We start from the raw sequence: 19464 nt of genomic DNA on the forward strand, positions 1-19464 counted from the left end.
GTGTCATCCCACTAATAGCGTCATAACTGTACATTCATGTAGAACTGTCCAACTAAGTCCATGCCTTCCTACGTGCTGAAATTAAACAGACCGGGTTAAGCACTCTCTGACAATATCTTTGTTAAAGCGACTCCAAAACGGTGAACTATTATACATATATGATCAATACATCAATAAAGCATTTTTAAGATATTGTTTGAATTCTTGGGAATTCGTTTCAATGCAGATTTGAGTCGTGAATTAAAATTATCTTAGTAATTCATTATTTTGCTACATATTCGGGCGAATTAAACTTAAATACAAAGTTGAAGAAATATAAAAAAAAATCAAAGTAATTCCATTTGAGACTTTATAAAGATTTAATTATGTATATTGAAATTTCGAATGAGATCCTGTTTTAAACTGGTAAATGATAATTATAGGAACATATTCTTGCAATAATATTGTGTTTATTTCTTATTTACAGAAAAGTGCATTACCGTACTCAATGGTGGCGTGTGTACCAGCAGCTCCAGCCTTTATTGTATCAAAGCTCTGAAACATAAAAAATATAATTAAAAAACACATTCATAAACAATAAACATCTTATTACAGATATTGAGTGACGTCAGAGCACGTGAATCAGCTTACATGGATTGCCAGATGGGATTTTCCAACACTGGAAATAATTAAAAAGAAATGTCTGTCGCGTGTGTAAACAACAATGAGATTGGCGACTAAGTGATTAATTGTGAATCATCAATACATCTAAACAAACATTGCAACTCATTGTCTCAGACCATGTCAGGTTTCAAACAACTTATATTGTAAGAAATAATCGTGACATATTTTAGGTATCAAACAGCAACAAACGTTCCGAATACATAATCGCAAACTTTCAGATATAAAAAAAAATTAATAATTTTGAAATACATCATCGCGGACTATTTCAAGTATCAAACAACAAACAAATATTGTTTTACATTATCTCGGGCTATATAATTATTACCAAGCACTACAAACAAACAACAAACCAAATTTCTAGACAAACTTTAAAATTTAAGAATTTAAACAACGACCAACATCTTAAACATTTTAAGAGTAAATCTTAGTTTTGTTAAACTAATAGCATGGCGGAATCGTCCAGGTTCCGTACCCCGCGTTTCCGACGTGCAGGGAGGTTCATATCGGCGTCTGACCCTGTCCTTGTGGTCGACCAACGCCGACGACGCTCATAGAACTTCTTACGTATCTAAATAATCAAATACATGTTTGGGATTAATTATGTGTTATTAATTCCGTTTCATTTGACAATTAATTTCACAATGGTTTTGTTGTTTCGTCGAGTTCACTATATCATAGATAAACTATGTATTTTAAATGAAGTAAAGAAAAAATGTTCTCCTTTTATCAGAGTGACAATACTGACGGCTGTTACTCGGCGATACGCATTTAATAAACGCATATCTGTAGTATCACATAAATAATAATGTGAATATTGGATGCTTTTGTACCAAATAGTATATCAATATCAGTTGAAAGGGCTGAACTATAGTGCAATTAATGATACAAACACTGTATTACAAAATATTTTTATTGGTTCTTTAAAACTTGCAAAAGTGGTCGTTCTACGAAAATTATTGTATGTAATAGTTATAAGAAAGAAATTGATTTTCAAGTTGTATAATATATGGGCTCAACAGGCAAGAAAATTTAACATTACTGCCAATGGCACGATGAATAGACTAGCTGACTAGTGGATAGGTTGCCATAATTTGGTATGGCGTGCTCCGAAAAACGGCAATAACCTCCTCGTTGCAGATACAGTGCAGGAAGAAGATACACATTCCCTGGACGGTGTTGACGATCACAAAGAAGTAATGAAACACCACGCTGAATGGGACCAGGAGGCTCAGGATCCAGGTCAGGCCAAGTAGGGGGTGAAGGGTGAACATAGCGCGCAGCGATCCCCTGAAAAATGAAATAGTGCGTAATGTACAACATGATACAAATTATACTTTTAACGATGCTGAACGGACCCCAGGGGGCTAGCGGGAGTGGGGCTAAAACCGCAAAAAAATGTGCACAGCATTCCCTCGGGTATAACCCGTGTACAACAGGGGGCGAACTATGATTGTGTTAAAGGTACGTGCTTATGATTACGTTCCGCAACGCCATGTAGAAGAGAGATGTGAACTGCATCGGTTTATGGTATCTTTTTCAAAGGGTGCTGCATGCTGATTACTTACATGTAAATGTATGGCCAAAAACTGTATCGATATTAAGCCCCCATTAATCAACAGTCTGTCTGGCATTTCCCAGCTGAATCACGAAAAAATGAGCCGATGAACTGACATGCTTAAGCCTCTCTTTTGATTCTTTGATTCATACAAATACGAAATGAAGTGGTAAGTAAGTTAAATAAAAGCGCTGAAAGCGTTGAAAGGCTGTAAGTGCGAAAAGCGTGTTTTACAATTCTGTTCACAGGCAATAGATCCCTATAAATTATATGAGTGGCCCAAAACTGGATCCTATGAGTGCGTGTGAAATTACTTAAGAATAGGTAATGTTTTTGTGTGGTTTTTTTTTTAAAAATACAGTCAGTTTCATAACAGTAACTGACAAACACATATGTACTAGGATATATGAACATTACTTTCATCTCCAGAGTTTATGGCTAGTGTAAAGTGAATTAAATGAATCCCGATATAGGCTTATAAATTGACTATTTATTGCAGATAAATAAGAAAGGGTCTTTGAGCCAACACAGTTCCATTTCCTGCGCATTTATCTTGACTAAAGTAGCATTTTGATTCGCAATTTTTTAACCGCATATCACCATACGTCCCATTTTGTAACCCCGGTGCATTAAATATTTCAATGCCATGTAAAAAGTTGGACCTGACGAACGATTTGCGTTACAGCCTAAATACAACATACCTACTACCCACACTTAAAGTATGTGAAACTCTAAACACGTTTTTTTATTGAGCATGGCCCTTAAGTATTGCAATTTGTATTTTTTAACATAAATCGGGCGCAAATTGACCTATTCACAATCGAAGCTTGTTTGTTATATTTGTTTTGGTATGTTTTTACATCTTCTGCACAAACAACCCTTTCAGATGATATCAACCTATACGGGGTTCAACCAGCATCGAAAAATCACATAGTCGAAAATTGGATACCTTAATACTTACTTAAGCCTCGCAACTTCGGTTTTCTCCGAGTTGGCCTTTAGTGTGAGGAAAACCTTGACGACCAGACCCATCACCACGATATTCAGCTGACCGGAAATGTAACATGTTAATGCATATCAGTTTGCTGAAGCTCAATGCTGACAGCAGTTTTAAGGTGAATTAAGGTATGAAATATCATCGAGATTTTATTCTAGGTAGAAACATATTTCATGCTACACTGTCAGAACGACAAGACACAACTACAAACATGTGATATTGTTTTATATGTTATGGTGAGTTTTAAATGCAATAATTGACATGTAAAAGAAGTAACGCAATTCTCAGTCATATCTAAATATCATCACAGTAAAAGAAACAGAGTGATTTATTTAGTACATTAGCTCTTTACTCAGAGACCGCTTGGTTCTTTATTGTGCCCTGCTCTGTGTATAGCGCCAGTGTCAAAGAAAGACTTTTTCTTAATGACAGCGGCAGGCAAGGGAGCTACTGGTACCATTTAAACGTCATTTAATAGGACGCGAAATTTAACCCGCCACTTTCTGCACTCGAAGCACACGCTGAAGTACAAGGCCTTTGGGGCGGCACGTACAAAATAAAGCATCTACATATTAATTCAATAAGATATGCAAAAAAATTCATCAAACATTGAGTATCTGATTAAGTTATATTTGATTTGTACTTACAAGGACGATTACCAGCATAGGACCCAGAAATGCCCAAATCACACCATCGTCAATGGAAAGCCAGCAACTGTGAAATTCATGTTTACAAAAATATATTAAATTACAAAGTAAATCACGATTGCCTACATGCAAATATGATTCAGTTGCATAAATAGAAACTTCGAACAAATGTCTCCAATTACATGATTCAAAGTTTCATACTGATCCTCAAAACTACATACTATTTCTTATTACAAAATACATTGTAATTCAAAGACGATAAAATGCGGTTCCATGAGAGGACATTGTTTATACGAGTAACGCTAAAATGTTACATGGCACTTTTCAATTAGATTTCATGTATTTCAAAACTATCCCACTTTTCAGTAAAAAAGGGGCCATTTTATCATCTTGTGTCCAACGAAATATCGTTACATCAAGCATTTCAGTTAAATATTCAGTGTAAAAAGTATAGAGTATATTTTGGCGATCTACAGAAAACAGAGCGAGCGCAGCGAGGCGGCAAGCCGTAAAGCTCGCATCAAATTTTGTACAACGCCACAATAACTTATTTGGTGTTCTCACTTATTTAACTCACTAGCTCCGCCCTCTATACAATAGTATTTTGGCGCGCAAGTTAAATCGCCAAGGCTGTATAGCCTAATTAAATCAGTTAACTGTCGCAGCTTTGTGAATATTTTATCATAGCAAATCAACGACCATGGAAATATGGACGACTGTACCAAATCATCTAGACCGACAAAATGCTCTATACGAAAATAAATGTTAAGACTGCACGACATGATATTGAGCTACAGTAAACGGGATAATTCCGCGAATGCCATTGGCCCACATATGTGTTCGAAAACCAAAGTTTTTGCACGTTTTGCTTGCAAAATCAATTCACTATGTTTGAGCTGAGACAGAAGAGGAAAGCGATCGTACTACACTTATCGTGGGCTTATTGCAATACGGTTGTAACTCATTTTAGAAAAGGAATGCGTTACAACATTCTTGCGATAAGTCGTCGTGATTTTGATAAAATGACTCTTTGATTAAGTGAATACTTGAAGGTTAAACCTTTATCCTGGACACTGAAATAACTACCTGTATTGTGGTCCATTGCCGTAATCAGGGAACCTGGCGGCGAACGATATGATAACAATAATAAGGGGCAATCCCCACCCCAACAGGAAGTACTTGACGCGCATGTCACGGTGGTTAAAGATGCCCTTGGTGCAGCAGAGGTAAAGGGCCAGGCCTTCGACCAGCATCCAGGAGAATGCAGACATGAACAGGAAGTGCAACAAGACCGCGACGGCTTTACACGCCACCTAGAATGGCAGGGGTACATGTATTTACATTTGTCGATGGCCAACACAACATTGACAAACATTCGCACATGGCCATGTGTACAAATGAACAGTCGTTTATACATGTTTCTGTAATATTAATTACCAGGGTCATTACAAGTGGAGTAAATATTATACTATATGAACGTACAGGAAAAGTAATAAAATTATCAAAACTATTGTAAATCACCCGCGTACTTTTCAGCACCACCAGTACTTTGATTTTCACACTCACCGGGTTTTTATGGGCGTCACTGGAGGACACAAAGACGATCTGTCCCAGCATGAGGGACAGTGAGAGGTTTGCGTGGATCATCACCTTCTCGCGACCTAACATCCTGGACAAAAATACAGGAGATGAAACGTAAGAATTAAGTATAACACTACAGGGACAAGCCCAGTTGATTTAAAGTATCGTACATGGCCTAGACTGTAAGATAGGTTCAATCCAACCCCAGTGTAGGTTGTTTAGCGAGTTTCCGTAGAGCAATCTGCGCGATGGTTGGGATAAATATATTTTATACGGGCGGCCATGGTAGATGCATTTTCATCCACGTAAGTGAAACAAAATATAGTAAAATGTATTTTAATTTATTTTTTACCTACTGCAACTTGTTTATCTTTTTGGGCTATTTCATCACATTATTTAAATGGACAAATAGCAACGCTGACAAACCTAAGATAGATGTAGGTAATGAGCGCCATAAGAAGACACGCGATGGAAAGGCTGCATCCGACCGTGGTCAAGGTGAACAATGCTTGCTCGCTCTGTATGGAGATCTGGAAAGTGTCAAGGTCGAAATGATGGGCATACACATTTGTTTCTCAGACTCAAAGGAGATTTTGCTACAATCGCAGAGTAAAATTGTAGTTTGCTAAACATGCATTGTTTAATGGACAAAGGATGTCACAATGGAATGATAGCCGTCCAGGCGCGTAGCTACGGCCAATCTGGGATTACGCAGATCAATGCCTTACCACTTCACTCCCTACCCCCCGGTCAAAATTTCACAACTGCGTATTTGCGGACAGTCAGCTACGCACCTGCAGTCAGGACACATTCTGTTTTTTTATCACCTATTTTCATCATTTTTTTTCTACCGAGAAATTTAATAAATATATTGCAGAGAAATATGTATAGTAATTCAGAAGTGACGTACATCTTTCGTCTGGACGTACATGACGAGGATGGCGAAGCTGGTCAGGTGGTTGCATGTACACGTAGTGTGGGAGGAGTTCTGTCTCACAACCGAGCAACCTTCGGGGGACCAGTTGCTGAAAACATGGACCAAGGGCATAAAACGATGAATAGTACAGGGACACGCCCAGTAGCCTAGATTTAAACAAACTAAACATTGAAAAGTTAACGGGCAGTCCCAGCTGCCTAGAGTTTACCCCAAAACACAATGAAAGCTACAGGGGCACGACCTGTTGTCTAGAATTTAACCAATAAACAATATAAATTTCAGGGAAAAGCCCAGTAGCCTACATTTAAACTAAGACAAAGTCACAAGCACCAAGTGGTTACGATAGAAGGTCTAATAAAGGAGACAATTCGTAAATGGGATATATTGTGGTGACGTTAAACTCTTTAAAGGGAAAAACACATTCCTCAGAGCTAGAGAGCAAGTTAAATGTTTAGAAAATGGTATAATGAGTCTGTCATTGTGTGCTTTTATTTCTACGTATATGCTACATATTACTACTGCCACTAGTTAATCAAGGAAGCCTTGCATGGTGGAAAATGGTGCATGACTCAAATATGCTATATCAAACTAATTGTTGGTGCGTTCGTCAGAATCGATCTACGTTCGTTTAATTAACAGAACATTTGAAAATGGCCAACTCAAAAATGAAGCAAACTGCAAGGGACCAGAAGTTTGTTCACAGAAAACAACGGCAGATGGATTGGTTTGAGAAGAAGATGTAATCATGTATATAAATTGCCAGATTATTTACTGGTTTCTGATCTTTATACACAGTTAAATGTGTGTCGTTTTCTGAGTTCATCGCAGACAAACAGGTACTTAAGACGCTAGTGGGCAAATTGATTGGTTACAGTAAGAAGTGTAATAAGGTAAGGTAATTTGTTAACTATTGGGCAACTATATAGGGATATTCGATGACAATGTGGAATTTGAGTCCTGATGGACTAAGTATTGGGAAGAATAGTAAACTTATGGATAAGCCATTTGATTAATGAAGTGTTGAGAATGAAGTATTCTAAAAAAGAATAGTAGACGTTTTCAAGAATGGGGGAGGCTCATTGTGGCCACATATTGTATATCATTATTGAAATATTAAAGGTACAGTAAACAGACAATTTTTCAAAGGGACAAAAAAGTCGGGAATCATGAGTTGGTGGAGGAAATATTCATGTTAGAAACTTGTGTTTATCTGCAGCTAGTTGTATAAACATGAATGCCAATATAGAAAACTATAAAAAAGATAAGTGCGGATAGACAGATTGACAAATGGACAAGTTGGGTTCAGAAAACCCCTGTTACAGCTATGTTTGTATGTGAAATAGAATGATAGAAATGAATCAACTGTGCATTTTACTGTTTGTTCAAAACTGCTTGACCAATACCTCAGGACGTAATCCCAGAAAGTGCACTCCCGTCTTTCTTCTTGTTTAGACTGAAAATAAACGTTTTGAAGTTGTTAAATGGGAAATACGAAGGTATCTTTCACGATGCGAACGAACTTAGGCCTACAAAAAAAGAATTTGATAAGCGTACGAACTTGTAAGATTTCACTTTCTTTTAAGTATTCATTTAAATCAAAATGCTGCCTTCCGACGTAGCATTTATGACGTAATTTATCACGTGGTATACACACACTTGGACTTTTAACCTTGATGATTCGGATACATGAAGCATTTATACCTGCTCCACAGATGTCCTCATTTCAAATGTGATGGCGTCCTTTGTCCGTATTTTGCTTCTTGTTGTTTTGTTTCCTGTAAATAACGAATGAGGTTATTAATTCGGGGAATTAATATTTATATAAATTTGAAATTAGTGATCCCGTTTTGGCCAAGGTTTTAAACCAATCAACACACTTCATTTCCGGAAGAAACTTAACAAGGGCCTCTGTATTACATAAAAGGGACTCGTTTATGTTTTTTTGCAATGTGCACTTTTTTGTATAACGAAATAACGTGTGGCAAATCATTAGGAGTGTTACAACTAAGGTACCAAAAGCTGAAGCCTTTCAGCAATTGTTATGTTTGCTCAAATATCGCCATTGCAGACCACAATTTAGCGTTAATAACGGTTATGTGCGTTTCGTTATGCGTGATTGGTTGATTGACATTATCACGTGATGTTATCAATGTATCAATAAAAGGTAAAAATATGCATCACTTTAGTATACGTCTGATATCTTATAGGTTAAGGCGTTCTTTGTTTTTTTTCTTGACTTTACCGGCGTGTGTTCGCACCCCACTAAAACCAAAATACCATTTTATACCATAATTGTACTTTTTTCTGCAATGTCGATATCATAGAGTAAAATAACGACAATATAAGTATTAAACATTACCGGGAAAACTTATTTACGTATGGCAAATCATTTGATTTGCTATAATAATTATTTGCAGCTTGCAGCCTTCAATATATGTTGACAAAAAATGACATTTACAAGTCTTGCCTTTTGGATATGCGTTAACTATAAAGTAACGCAATTCGGATATTCCGGTAAGTTATTTTATGGAAATTGGTACACTAGTTTTTGAATTTTGCATTGAACAAAAATATATTCGAATATTTCTACGATAAAAAGCATAATTTGATGAAAAATAAAATAGTTATTTGAATGTTTCAATTGAATATCTTTATTTAACACATATCCCTTAAACATCCCAAACGCCGCTGGCTCCTGCGCTGGCTTGAATTTCATTTTGTGTGTTTGTGTTTTTGTCTAAATTCATCAATATTTCGAGAAGAAACATGTTTAGCTTTATTGCTAATAATTATTTTATTTTTTGAATTATATCTGAAGGCCCAAAATCACGCTTCGCGGCTCGTCTGTTATCACTTCAACATACCTTTCACGGCATGTACGGTGACGGCGACAACTATGCTGCTGATGTGGGCACTACTCGCATGGATAAACGTATCCATCTTTCGGTACGTCAACGTTGATATGCGAACATCTGTAGTTTTGTTTTCAATTAGTACAAACGTTGATATGCGAACATCTGTAGTTTTGTTTTCAATAAGTACAAAGACATCTTGATAAGCTATATAGTCAAATATACCAATGTATAGCGTACTTGAACCCATGGGATTTTGTTTCCATTGCAATGGTACTACAACGTGTACATTGCGTATCCAGTTTAATAACAAAATAGCACTTTAATTATCATAAAAATTACGATTACCTGCTTTCAAGGGTAAACTTTCAAATACTGAATTAATGTTTGGCTAGCGGAACAGTCCGCCAGACAGGCTGGCACTGATGACTACAACCCTACCCTAACCTGTTGTGTTAAGGTAGCGGGACAATCCGTCAGACAGGATGGCACTGATGATTACAACCCTACCCTAACCTGTTGTGTTTAGGTAGCGGGACAATCCGTCAGACAGGATGGCACTGATGACTACAACCCTACCCTAACCTGTTGTGTTAAGGTAGCGGGACAATCCGTCAGATAGGCTGGCACTGATGACTACAACCCTACCCTAACCTGTTGTGTTTAGGTAGCGGGACAATCCGTCAGATAGGCCGGCACTGATGACTACAACCGTACCCTAACCTGTTGTGTTTAGGTAGCGGGACAATCCGTCAGACAGGCTGGCACCGATGACTACAACCCTACCCTAACCTGTTGTGTTTAGGTAGCGGGACAATCCGTCAGATAGGCTGGCACTGATGACTACAACCCTACCCTAACCTGTTGTGTTTAGGTAGCGGGACAATCCGTCAGATAGGCTGACACTGATGACTATAACCCTACTCTAACCTGTTGTGTTAAGGAAGCGGGACAATCCGTCAGATAGGCTTGCACTAATGAGTGCAACCGTACCCTAACCTGTTGTGTTAAGGTAGCGGGACAATCCGTCAGACAGGCTGGCACTGATGAGTGCAACCGTACCCTAACCTGTTGTGTTAAGGTAGCGGGACAATCCGTCAGACAGGCTTGCACTGATGACTACAACCGTACCCTAACCTGTTGTGTTTAGGTAGCGGGACAATCTGTCAGACAGGCTTGCACTGATGACTACAACCGTACCCTAACCTGTTGTGTTAAGGTAGCGGGACAATCCGTCAGACAGGCTTGCACTGGTGACTACAACCGTACCCTAACCTGTTGTGTTTAGGTAGCGGGACAATCCGTCAGACAGGCTGGCACTGATGACTACAACCGTACCCTAACCTGTTGTGTTAAGGTAGCTGGACAATCCGTCAGACAGGCTGGCACTGATGACTACAACCGTACCCTAACCTGTTGTGTTTAGGTAGCGGGACAATCCGTCAGATAGGCTGGCACTGATGACTACAACCGTACCCAAACCTGTTGTGTTAATGTAGCGGGACAATCCGTCAGACAGGCTGGCACTGATGACTACAACCCTACCCTAACCTGTTGTGTTTAGGTAGCGGGACAATCCGTCAGACAGGATGGCACTGATGACTACAACCGTACCCTAACCTGTTGTGTTAAGGTAGCGGGACAATCCGCCAGACAGGCTGGCACTGATGACTACAACCCTACCCTAACCTGTTGTGTTTAGGTAGCGGAACAATCTGTCAGACAGGCTGGCACTGATGACTATAACCGTACCCTAACCTGCTGTGTTTAGGTAGCGGGACATTCCGTCAGATAGGCTGGCACTGATGACTACAACCGTACCCTAACCTGTTGTGTTAAGTTAGAGGAACAATCCGTCAGACAGGCTGGCACTGATGACTACAACCGTACCCTAACCTGTTGTGTTAAGTTAGAGGAACAATCCGTCAGACAGGCTGGCACTGATGACTATAACCCTACCCTAACCTACTGTGTTAAGGTAGCGGGACAATCCGTCAGACAGGCTGGCACTGATGACTACAACCCTACCCTAACCTGTTGTGTTAAGGTAGCGGGACATTCCGTCAGATAGGCTGGCACTGATGACTATAACCCTACCCTAACCTGTTGTGTTAAGGTAGCGGGACAATCCGTCAGATAGGCTGGCACTGATGACTACAACCCTACCCTAACCTGTTGTGTTTAGGTAGCGGGACAATCCGTCAGATAGGCTGGCACTGATGACTACAACCCTACCCTAACCTGTTGTGTTTAGGTAGCGGGACAATCAGTCAGACAGGCTGGCACTGATGACTACAACCCTACCCTAACCTGTTGTGTTAAGGTAGCGGGACAATCCGTCAGACAGGCTGGCACTGATGACTACAACCCTACCCTAACCTATTGTGTTAAGGAAGCGGGACAATCCGTCATATAGGCTTGCACTGATGAGTGCAACCGTACCCTAACCTGTTGTGTTAAGGTAGCGGGACAGTCCGTCAGACAGGCTTGCAATGATGAGTGCAACCGTACCCTAACCTGTTGTGTTAAGGTAGCGGGACAATCCGTCAGACAGGCTTGCACTGATGACTACAACCGTACCCTAACCTGTTGTGTTTAGGTAGCGGGACAATCCGTCAGACAGGATGGCACTGATGACTACAACCCTACCCTAACCTGTTGTGTTTAGGTAAGGGGGACAATCCGTCAGACAGGCTGGCACTGATGACTACAACCGTACCCAAACCTGTTGTGTTAATGTAGCGGGACAATCCGTCAGACAGGCTGGCACTGATGACTACAACCGTACCCAAACCTGTTGTGTTAATGTAGCGGAACAATCTGTCAGACAGGCTGGCACTGATGACTACAACCGTACCCTAACCTGTTGTGTATAGGTACCGGGACAATCCGCCAGACAGGCTGGCACTGATGACTACAACCGTACCCTAACCTGTTGTGTTAAGGTAGCGGAACAATCGGTCAGACAGGCTGGCACTGATGACTACAACCGTACCCTAACCTGTTGTGTTAAGGTAGCGGGACAATCCGTCAGACAGGCTGGCACTGATGACTACAACCGAACCCTAACCTGTTGTGTTAAGGTAGCGGGACAATCCGTCAGACAGGCTTGCACTGATGACTACAACCCTACCCTAACCTGTTGTGTTTAGGTAGCGGGACAATCCGTCAGACAGGCTGGCACTGATGACTACAACCCTACCCTAACCTGTTGTGTTAAGGTAGCGGGACAATCCGTCAGATAGGCTGGCACTGATGACTACAACCCTACCCTAACCGTTGTGTTTAGGTAGCGGGACAATCCGTCAGATAGGCTGGCACTGATGACTACAACCCTACCCTAACCTGTTGTGTTAAGGTAGCGGGACAATCCGTCAGATAGGCTGGCACTGATGACTACAACCCTACTCTAACCTGTTGTGTTTAGGTAGCGGGACAATCCGTCAGACAGGCTGGCACTGATGACTACAACCGTACCCTAACCTGTTGTGTTTAGGTAGAGGGACAATCCGTCAGATAGGCTGGCACTGATGACTACAACCCTACCCTAATCTGTTGTGTTTAGGTAGCGGGACAATCCGTCAGATAGGCTGGCACTGATGACTACAACCCTACCCTTACCTGTTGTGTTAAGGTAGCGGGACAATCCGTCAGACAGGATGGCACTGATGACTACAACCCTACCCTAACCTGTTGTGTTAAGGTAGCGGGACAATCCGTCAGACAGGATGGCACTGATGACTATAACCCTACCCTAACCTGTTTTGTTAAGGTAGCGGGAAAATCCGTCAGACAGGCTGGCACTGATGACTATAACCCTACCCTAACCTGTTGTGTTTAGGTAGCGGAACAATCCGTCAGACAGGCTGGCACTGATGACTACAACCCTACCCTAACCTGTTGTGTTAAGGTAGCGGGACAATCCGTCAGACAGGATGGCACTGATGACAACAACCGTACCCTAACCTGTTGTGTTTAGGTAGCGGAACAATCCGTCAGACAGGATGGCACTGATGACTACAACCGTGCCCTAACCTGTTGTGTTTAGGTAGCGGAACAATCTGTCAGACAGGCTTGCACTGATGACTATAACCCTACCCTAACCTGCTGTGTTTAGGTAGCAAGACATTCCGTCAGACAGGCTGGCACTGATGACTACAACCGTACCCTAACCTGTTGTGTATAGGTAGCGGAACAATCCGTCAGACAGGATGGCACTGATGACTACAACCCTACCCTAACCTGTTGTGTTTAGGTAGAGGAACAATCCGTCAGATAGGCTGGCACTGATGACTATAACCCTACACTAACCTCCTGTGTTAAGGTAGCGGGACAGTCCGTCAGATAGGCTGGCACTGATGACTACAACCCTGCCCTAACCTGTTGTGTTTAGGTAGCGGGACATTCCACCAGACAGGCTGGCACTGATGACTATAACCCTACCCTAACCTGTTGTGTTAAGGTAGCGGGACAATCCGTCAGATAGGCTGGCACTGATGACTACAACCGTACCCTAACCTGTTGTGTTTAGGTAGCGGGACAATCCGTCAGATAGGCTGGCACTGATGACTACAACCGTACCCTAACCTGTTGTGTTAAGGTAGCGGAACAATCCGTCAGACAGGCTTGCACTGATGACTACAACCCTACCCTAACCTGTTGTGTTTAGGTAGAGGAACAATCCGTCAGCTAGGCTGGCACTGATGACTATAACCCTACCCTAACCTGTTGTGTTAAGGTAGCGGGACAATCCGTCAGATAGGCTGGCACTGATGACTACAACCGTACCCTAACCTGTTGTGTTTAGGTAGAGGAACAATCCGTCAGATAGGCTGGCACTGATGACTATAACCCTACCCTAACCTGTTGTGTTAAGGTAGCGGGACAATCCGTCAGACAGGCTGGCACTGATGACTACAACCCTACCCTAACCTCTTGTGTTTAGGTAGCGGGACAATCCGTCAGATAGGCTGGCACTGATGACTACAACCCTACCCTAACCTGTTGTGTTAAGGTAGCGGAACAATCCGTCAGACAGGCTGGCACTGATGACTACAACCCTACCCTAACCTGTTGTGTTTAGGTAGCGGGACAATCCGTCAGATAGGCTGGCACTGATGATTACAACCCTACCCTAACCTGTTGTGTTTAGGTAGCGGAACAATCCGTCAGACAGGATGGCACTGATGACTACAACCGTACCCTAACCTGTTGTGTTAAGGTAGCGGAACAATCCGTCAGACAGGCTGGCACTGATGACTAACAACCCTACCCTAACCTGTTGTGTTTAGGTAGCGGAACAATCCGTCAGACAGGATGGCACTGATGACTACAACCGTACCCTAACCTGTTGTGTTAAGGTAGCGGAACAATCCGTCAGACAGGCTTGCACTGATATCACATCCCGGCTTGCCAAAGTCGACATTCAATTCCTCGTTCAGGCATGAGGAAAACACGCGGCTTCGTATTTCTGTTAACAAAGAAAACAATGTTAGCATGTTTTATGTAAAATGTTATAAGAATACTGCGAACAAAGACTTTTTTTCACTTTTTTTAAAACGCTAATCCAGAGAAATTCATCTTATTTTTGAACGGTCTCGTGTTCTACAATCATTTTTTTCGAAATTACCACCAACGTGTATTAAAGGGACTCGTTCATGTTTTTTTTTAAAATACACTTTTTTTTATGACTAAAAAGAGTGTGGTAAATCAATATGAGTGTTAAAACTAAAATAACCGTCGGTTAGAACCCTTCAACCAATGTTGATATATGTTCAAATATTGACTTCGAAATCCACGATTTTGAATAGCATTAGTAACGCCATTCAACAAAAGGCTTAAAGGTTAAACTATCCCTTGGCTAAAATGCATTAATCCTTCTGTGCGAGCTGTTGTGTTTGTTCGTTTTCTATTTATTTTTTCTTTACTGTAAAAATGCATACTTTAGGTCACATGTCACCGTATGTACATGCCATAAGACACTAAAGAAAATAGCAGGAGTTCATTCCCTTTGTAAGACTGTGATCGAGTCTACGTTTTCTTCTTTAGAGTTAATAATGGCCCATATGACTACAGTATGGCTTGATCCCCCACATTCCATATCGTGACTTGTAGTTGATTATAGATGTCGAAGAGGAAATGTACACTCATAAAAAGGTTATTTCGAGGCTAAGCAGATCTGAGAGCCCACATTAATGAAATCATGTCCAATTGATTCGACATTTTGTAAAGATTGAAAGGCTGCCCTCTAAAGAGTTACCCAGCTGGTCAAAGTTTAAAGCTGTTGTCTCACAGATGGACCGTTTTGATAACTTCTTTTTGTTTTGTCTTAGAATGAGCCAATTTTTGCGCAAATGTCTGAAAACCAGTCATACAAGACTGCTGACAAAGGATCAGATCGCAGTTTTTCATTTTAACGTTCGAAAATTGATGTTTTATGCCGAAAAACTCATTTTACTTATTCGTAAGTAACGCTTTTAGCCAAAACATCTTCAATTTTCCAAAGTAAATATTAAAATCTGCGATCTGATATTTTGTCACCAGTCTTATATATCAAGTTTTCAGATATTTACGCAAAGATTGGTTCATTTCAAGACACAAAAAAAGATTCTTTTAATAAACGTTTAATCTGTGAGAGTGCAGCTTTAAAGAAAGAAAATGTACGTAATTTTAAATGCCTTAAACATTATATGAAGATTATTTTGAGAAAATTAAGTTCAAAGTATACACCGAAATAACGTTTTTTTGTTCTTTTTTGGATCACTTGCATACTTCTTTGTTGATAGACAAACCTAACGCCTGTGTGCTGATGTCAACCTCTTCTTCTGGGTCCACTATGCTGTCTAGTAAATCCTCGGATACTTGCATGACGTCACTGAACACGTCACGCTGAAACCCGAAATATTCACTCTAATAGTTATATCATTATTTATCTTAGGACATTCAATGTTAAACGGGTAGATTTTCGTCTTCGTTTATTTAAAAAGAAAACTGTTTTTGATCATAGATTTCTATTCGTCTACTACTTTTAGTATTCTTCCGTTTGGCAATCAAAAATGTTGTCACTCAGTCTACTCCTAAAGAAAGAGTGTACTAGTATTAGTGTGGCCCTGCAGGGAGATACATTATATGAAATGCAGGGGCGAAACCAGGATTCGACTTCACAGAGGGCTAAACTTGGGCGCGTAACCTTTTGGCTTGCAACCCTCTATCAGAACCGCCGGATGCCCTCCCGCCCCCTTCTCGAATCCGCTTGTGAAAATGCAACACATGTATTGTTCTGAATATCATTTTTCTGTAAACAATTAATAATAAAAGAGAGTCTTTTGTTACGCTGTACCTTCATTTCATCCGACTGGTTCATGGCGTCAACGTTGGTGACTGTGGAAGAAACTGTTTCCGCGAACACCTGAATCACAGTAGGAGGCTAAACACTTTAGGATTAATAATGTACTAATCCTTATACTCAGTTGACTAGGATACTTTGTCCAATAGCAGGACTTTCCAAACACCCATGCCATATATGCCTACTGTATTTATGAAAATGTCATGCACCGAAATCCTAGTTCCTAAATTGTATTGCAATCATTTGTTTTTTTCTCGACACCACCACCATCAGCACCACCACCACAACCACCATCAACACCATCATAACCACCACGACAACATCCAACACTAACAACAACGACAGCAATAGCAATGCTACGATATTTCGACAGAACTTTTTTAATAAACGTTTCTACTTTGAATACGCCAACGTACCGCCATGGTAGCATTGTCCACGAGCGCCTGTTCTCGGAGCGTCTTTAAGACACGTGACAGGTTCTGGAGCGACGCGCTGCTTGTCACGTGTTCGTCTATAAGTAAAGGTGGCTTTGATCCTCCGCGCAGCGGTCCAACCTGAATAGGTACTCATTGCATTTAAATTTTGCCAACGACAGAACAATTTAACTTTTTGTTTTATGGATTTTCGTTGGAAAAGAATAAGCGAGCGAGCGAAAATACAGTACAATTTTCTAATTTGGTTTTAGGAGGAAACAGGGACGGGAGAAGTGGATTAAAACATACATTTTCGCTATTCGGAACTCCTCTGCCATTTTCCATCGAAGACAACCTCTGATGCATTACACCAGTAAAAATAGTTCGTAATGATTTAAATAGTATTAATAAATTGTAGTATTTTAACGTGTATTTTGTATATTTAAGTTTAACTTTATTGACAGTAAAATGTTTATTTTCATAAAAAATAAGATTCGCAAAGTCATTAGGTTTAACTGCTAAATTGAAATGACTACGCGATCTACTTGCAGCGTAGTTAACTGTACAGATTTCTGACATTGTAAACTGTCCATATACATCCGAGGTTCTTTATTACGATGCAAAAAAAAGGTGAAAAAATATTTGAAAATAGATAATTTTCATAAATATGCACATTTCACTGCCTGTAAATTCTTCTTCATAGATATCTTAAAGACCAGCATTGAATACCTGCTCTGTTATGTTACTTACTGGACCCTTGTTGAAGCCAGACACTTGAAACTTCACCTCAGTAATCGGAAAGCCCTGGTTTCCATTGGGTTTGCTGGACCCGTTCAAATGCCCCTGTCCCATTGGTCCGTTTATTGGTCGTACGTGTAACGGCCCCGGCCCTGGCCCTGGTAAAAATACCGGTCTCTCAGTAGTCGTTGACTTCGAATTTACTGACATGTTGGACCGTGCCAAGATCATCTGATAGAAGTCTACTACAGCGATGGATTTGGTACCATTTTCTCCGTCGGGGACGTTATGTAGAATTTCGCCTGGGTTCTGCGCTTGTGTAGTGGACTCGGGTGGTATGGTTAATTTATTTGACGTCGTGGTTGTAACATCAAGATTAGTGATATTTGCAACGATTAACGACGACGAAGACGTCGTTGATAACATTGACGACGTCGGCTCTAAAATGGCTGTTGAATTTGTTTTCGCCCTGTTTGATCCTGTGACATTTTTGCCGTCACAATTACTGTCTTCCAAAGTTGTATTCACTTCATTTGAGTCTGTTCCAATGTCACCAATAGTGTCTTCCACATTAGTGTCCAGTGTAGTTGAGTATGATTCAGTGACGTTTCCGGAGATATCAGAAACATCAGCCATAGGTTCATCAGCACGCTCCATGACGACATCTACCGTTGTTGTCATAATTGATGAGGTAGGATGGGTGTCTGGTATCGGGCTGGTGATGGGGGCAACAACTGTGTTCATTTGTGTTGAAGTATTGAAGTCGCCATCAAACGTTGACTCAAAGGTAACATTCATTGTGTCCATTATCATGCATTCTGCGTAAAAAAGAACATATCAACTACATCAACTACATCAACTCCATCATCAGCAGAAGAAAATTACAAATGAAGTATTAACTACCTAGTTTTGTGCTATATTGTTAGGAAAAACAGCATATATACCTAGCAGTACGTTCCGATGTTGATTTTATGATATATGAATTTACTGGCATTTCTTTTCGTGGTATTTTCTATGAACCAAGCTTGCTTTAGCATATTAACTACAGAGGCGCAGATATGCCGAGGACCGTTCTGGGGCAATATCTTTTTTATGATAAAACCTAAGTTTCGAGTCATCTACGCAGTCATTTCCATTGACACACATATTAGAATATAATTTGAAGTATCTAACTTGGTCGCTCGTGTAAGATTTTAAGAGGTTTTTCTCACACCCCAGATAAGTAGATCCAAATAGTTGGCCATGCTAGAAATCCTTATCTTGCCCATGGACAGAGATAATAAAAAGTACCCGTATTTAAATAAAACCATACCTATTTTAATATATGTTGTTTAACACAGGTGTGAGAAATGGCATCTACCATAGATCTAGTGTTTAACTATATTGTTATACAGCTAGGCATACAGTGCCTTGCTGCGTTCTTGGTGTACATATATATGTAGATTAATAAATGGAATACAAAATTTAGTTGTATTTTCCATAAACATTAAAATACACGACCATCGTGAAAGATATGTTCATCTCAACCATCGCGCAGGGTGTTCTGCGGAAACTCGGTAAACCTCGTTTTCGCAAAACACCTAACGCTCGGGTTGGGATCCATCTTATACTCTCGGACATGGAAGAAACTTACTGTTATGTTGCTAACCAAATGTACAACCGCAAGGAGATATAAATATTTAAAATAAATAATCATAGTTTTAAGTAACTACAGAGAATATATATACAATTCACTA

At 40.4% G+C, this 19464-nt stretch overlaps 1 protein-coding gene across 1 annotated transcript; it reads right to left on the bottom strand.

The window, feature by feature from the left end:
- Window positions 1-456: 456 nt before the first annotated feature.
- On the bottom strand, window positions 457-18526 carry LOC128219218 (adhesion G protein-coupled receptor E3-like). Its single transcript, XM_052927033.1, has 17 exons — window positions 17741-18526; window positions 16994-17131; window positions 16572-16640; window positions 16024-16120; window positions 14580-14702; window positions 9245-9352; window positions 8082-8155; window positions 7784-7833; window positions 6354-6468; window positions 5870-5973; window positions 5429-5531; window positions 4949-5175; window positions 3863-3929; window positions 3180-3265; window positions 1788-1950; window positions 1136-1231; window positions 457-534 (listed from the first exon to the last, which is right to left on the bottom strand). The coding sequence occupies exons 1-17, from the start codon at window positions 18524-18526 to the stop codon at window positions 457-459; spliced, it is 2484 nt and encodes an 827-aa protein (XP_052782993.1).
- Window positions 18527-19464: the final 938 nt, after the last annotated feature.

This window comes from Mya arenaria, chromosome 15 (genome assembly GCF_026914265.1).
Source record: "Mya arenaria isolate MELC-2E11 chromosome 15, ASM2691426v1".
In the NCBI taxonomy this organism is placed as follows: domain Eukaryota; kingdom Metazoa; phylum Mollusca; class Bivalvia; order Myida; family Myidae; genus Mya; species Mya arenaria.

Coding starts and splice junctions, on each gene's coding strand:
- LOC128219218 (XM_052927033.1), bottom strand. CDS start 18,526: ATGAATGTTACCTTTGAGTCAACGTTTGATGGCGACTTCAATACTTCA. Junction 9,353..14,579: donor CCGCTACCTTAACACAACAG/GTTAGGGTACGG, acceptor ACAAAACTACAG/ATGTTCGCATATCAACGTTG. Junction 1,232..1,787: donor ACTGTATCTGCAACGAGGAG/GTTATTGCCGTT, acceptor TTGATTATTTAG/ATACGTAAGAAGTTCTATGA.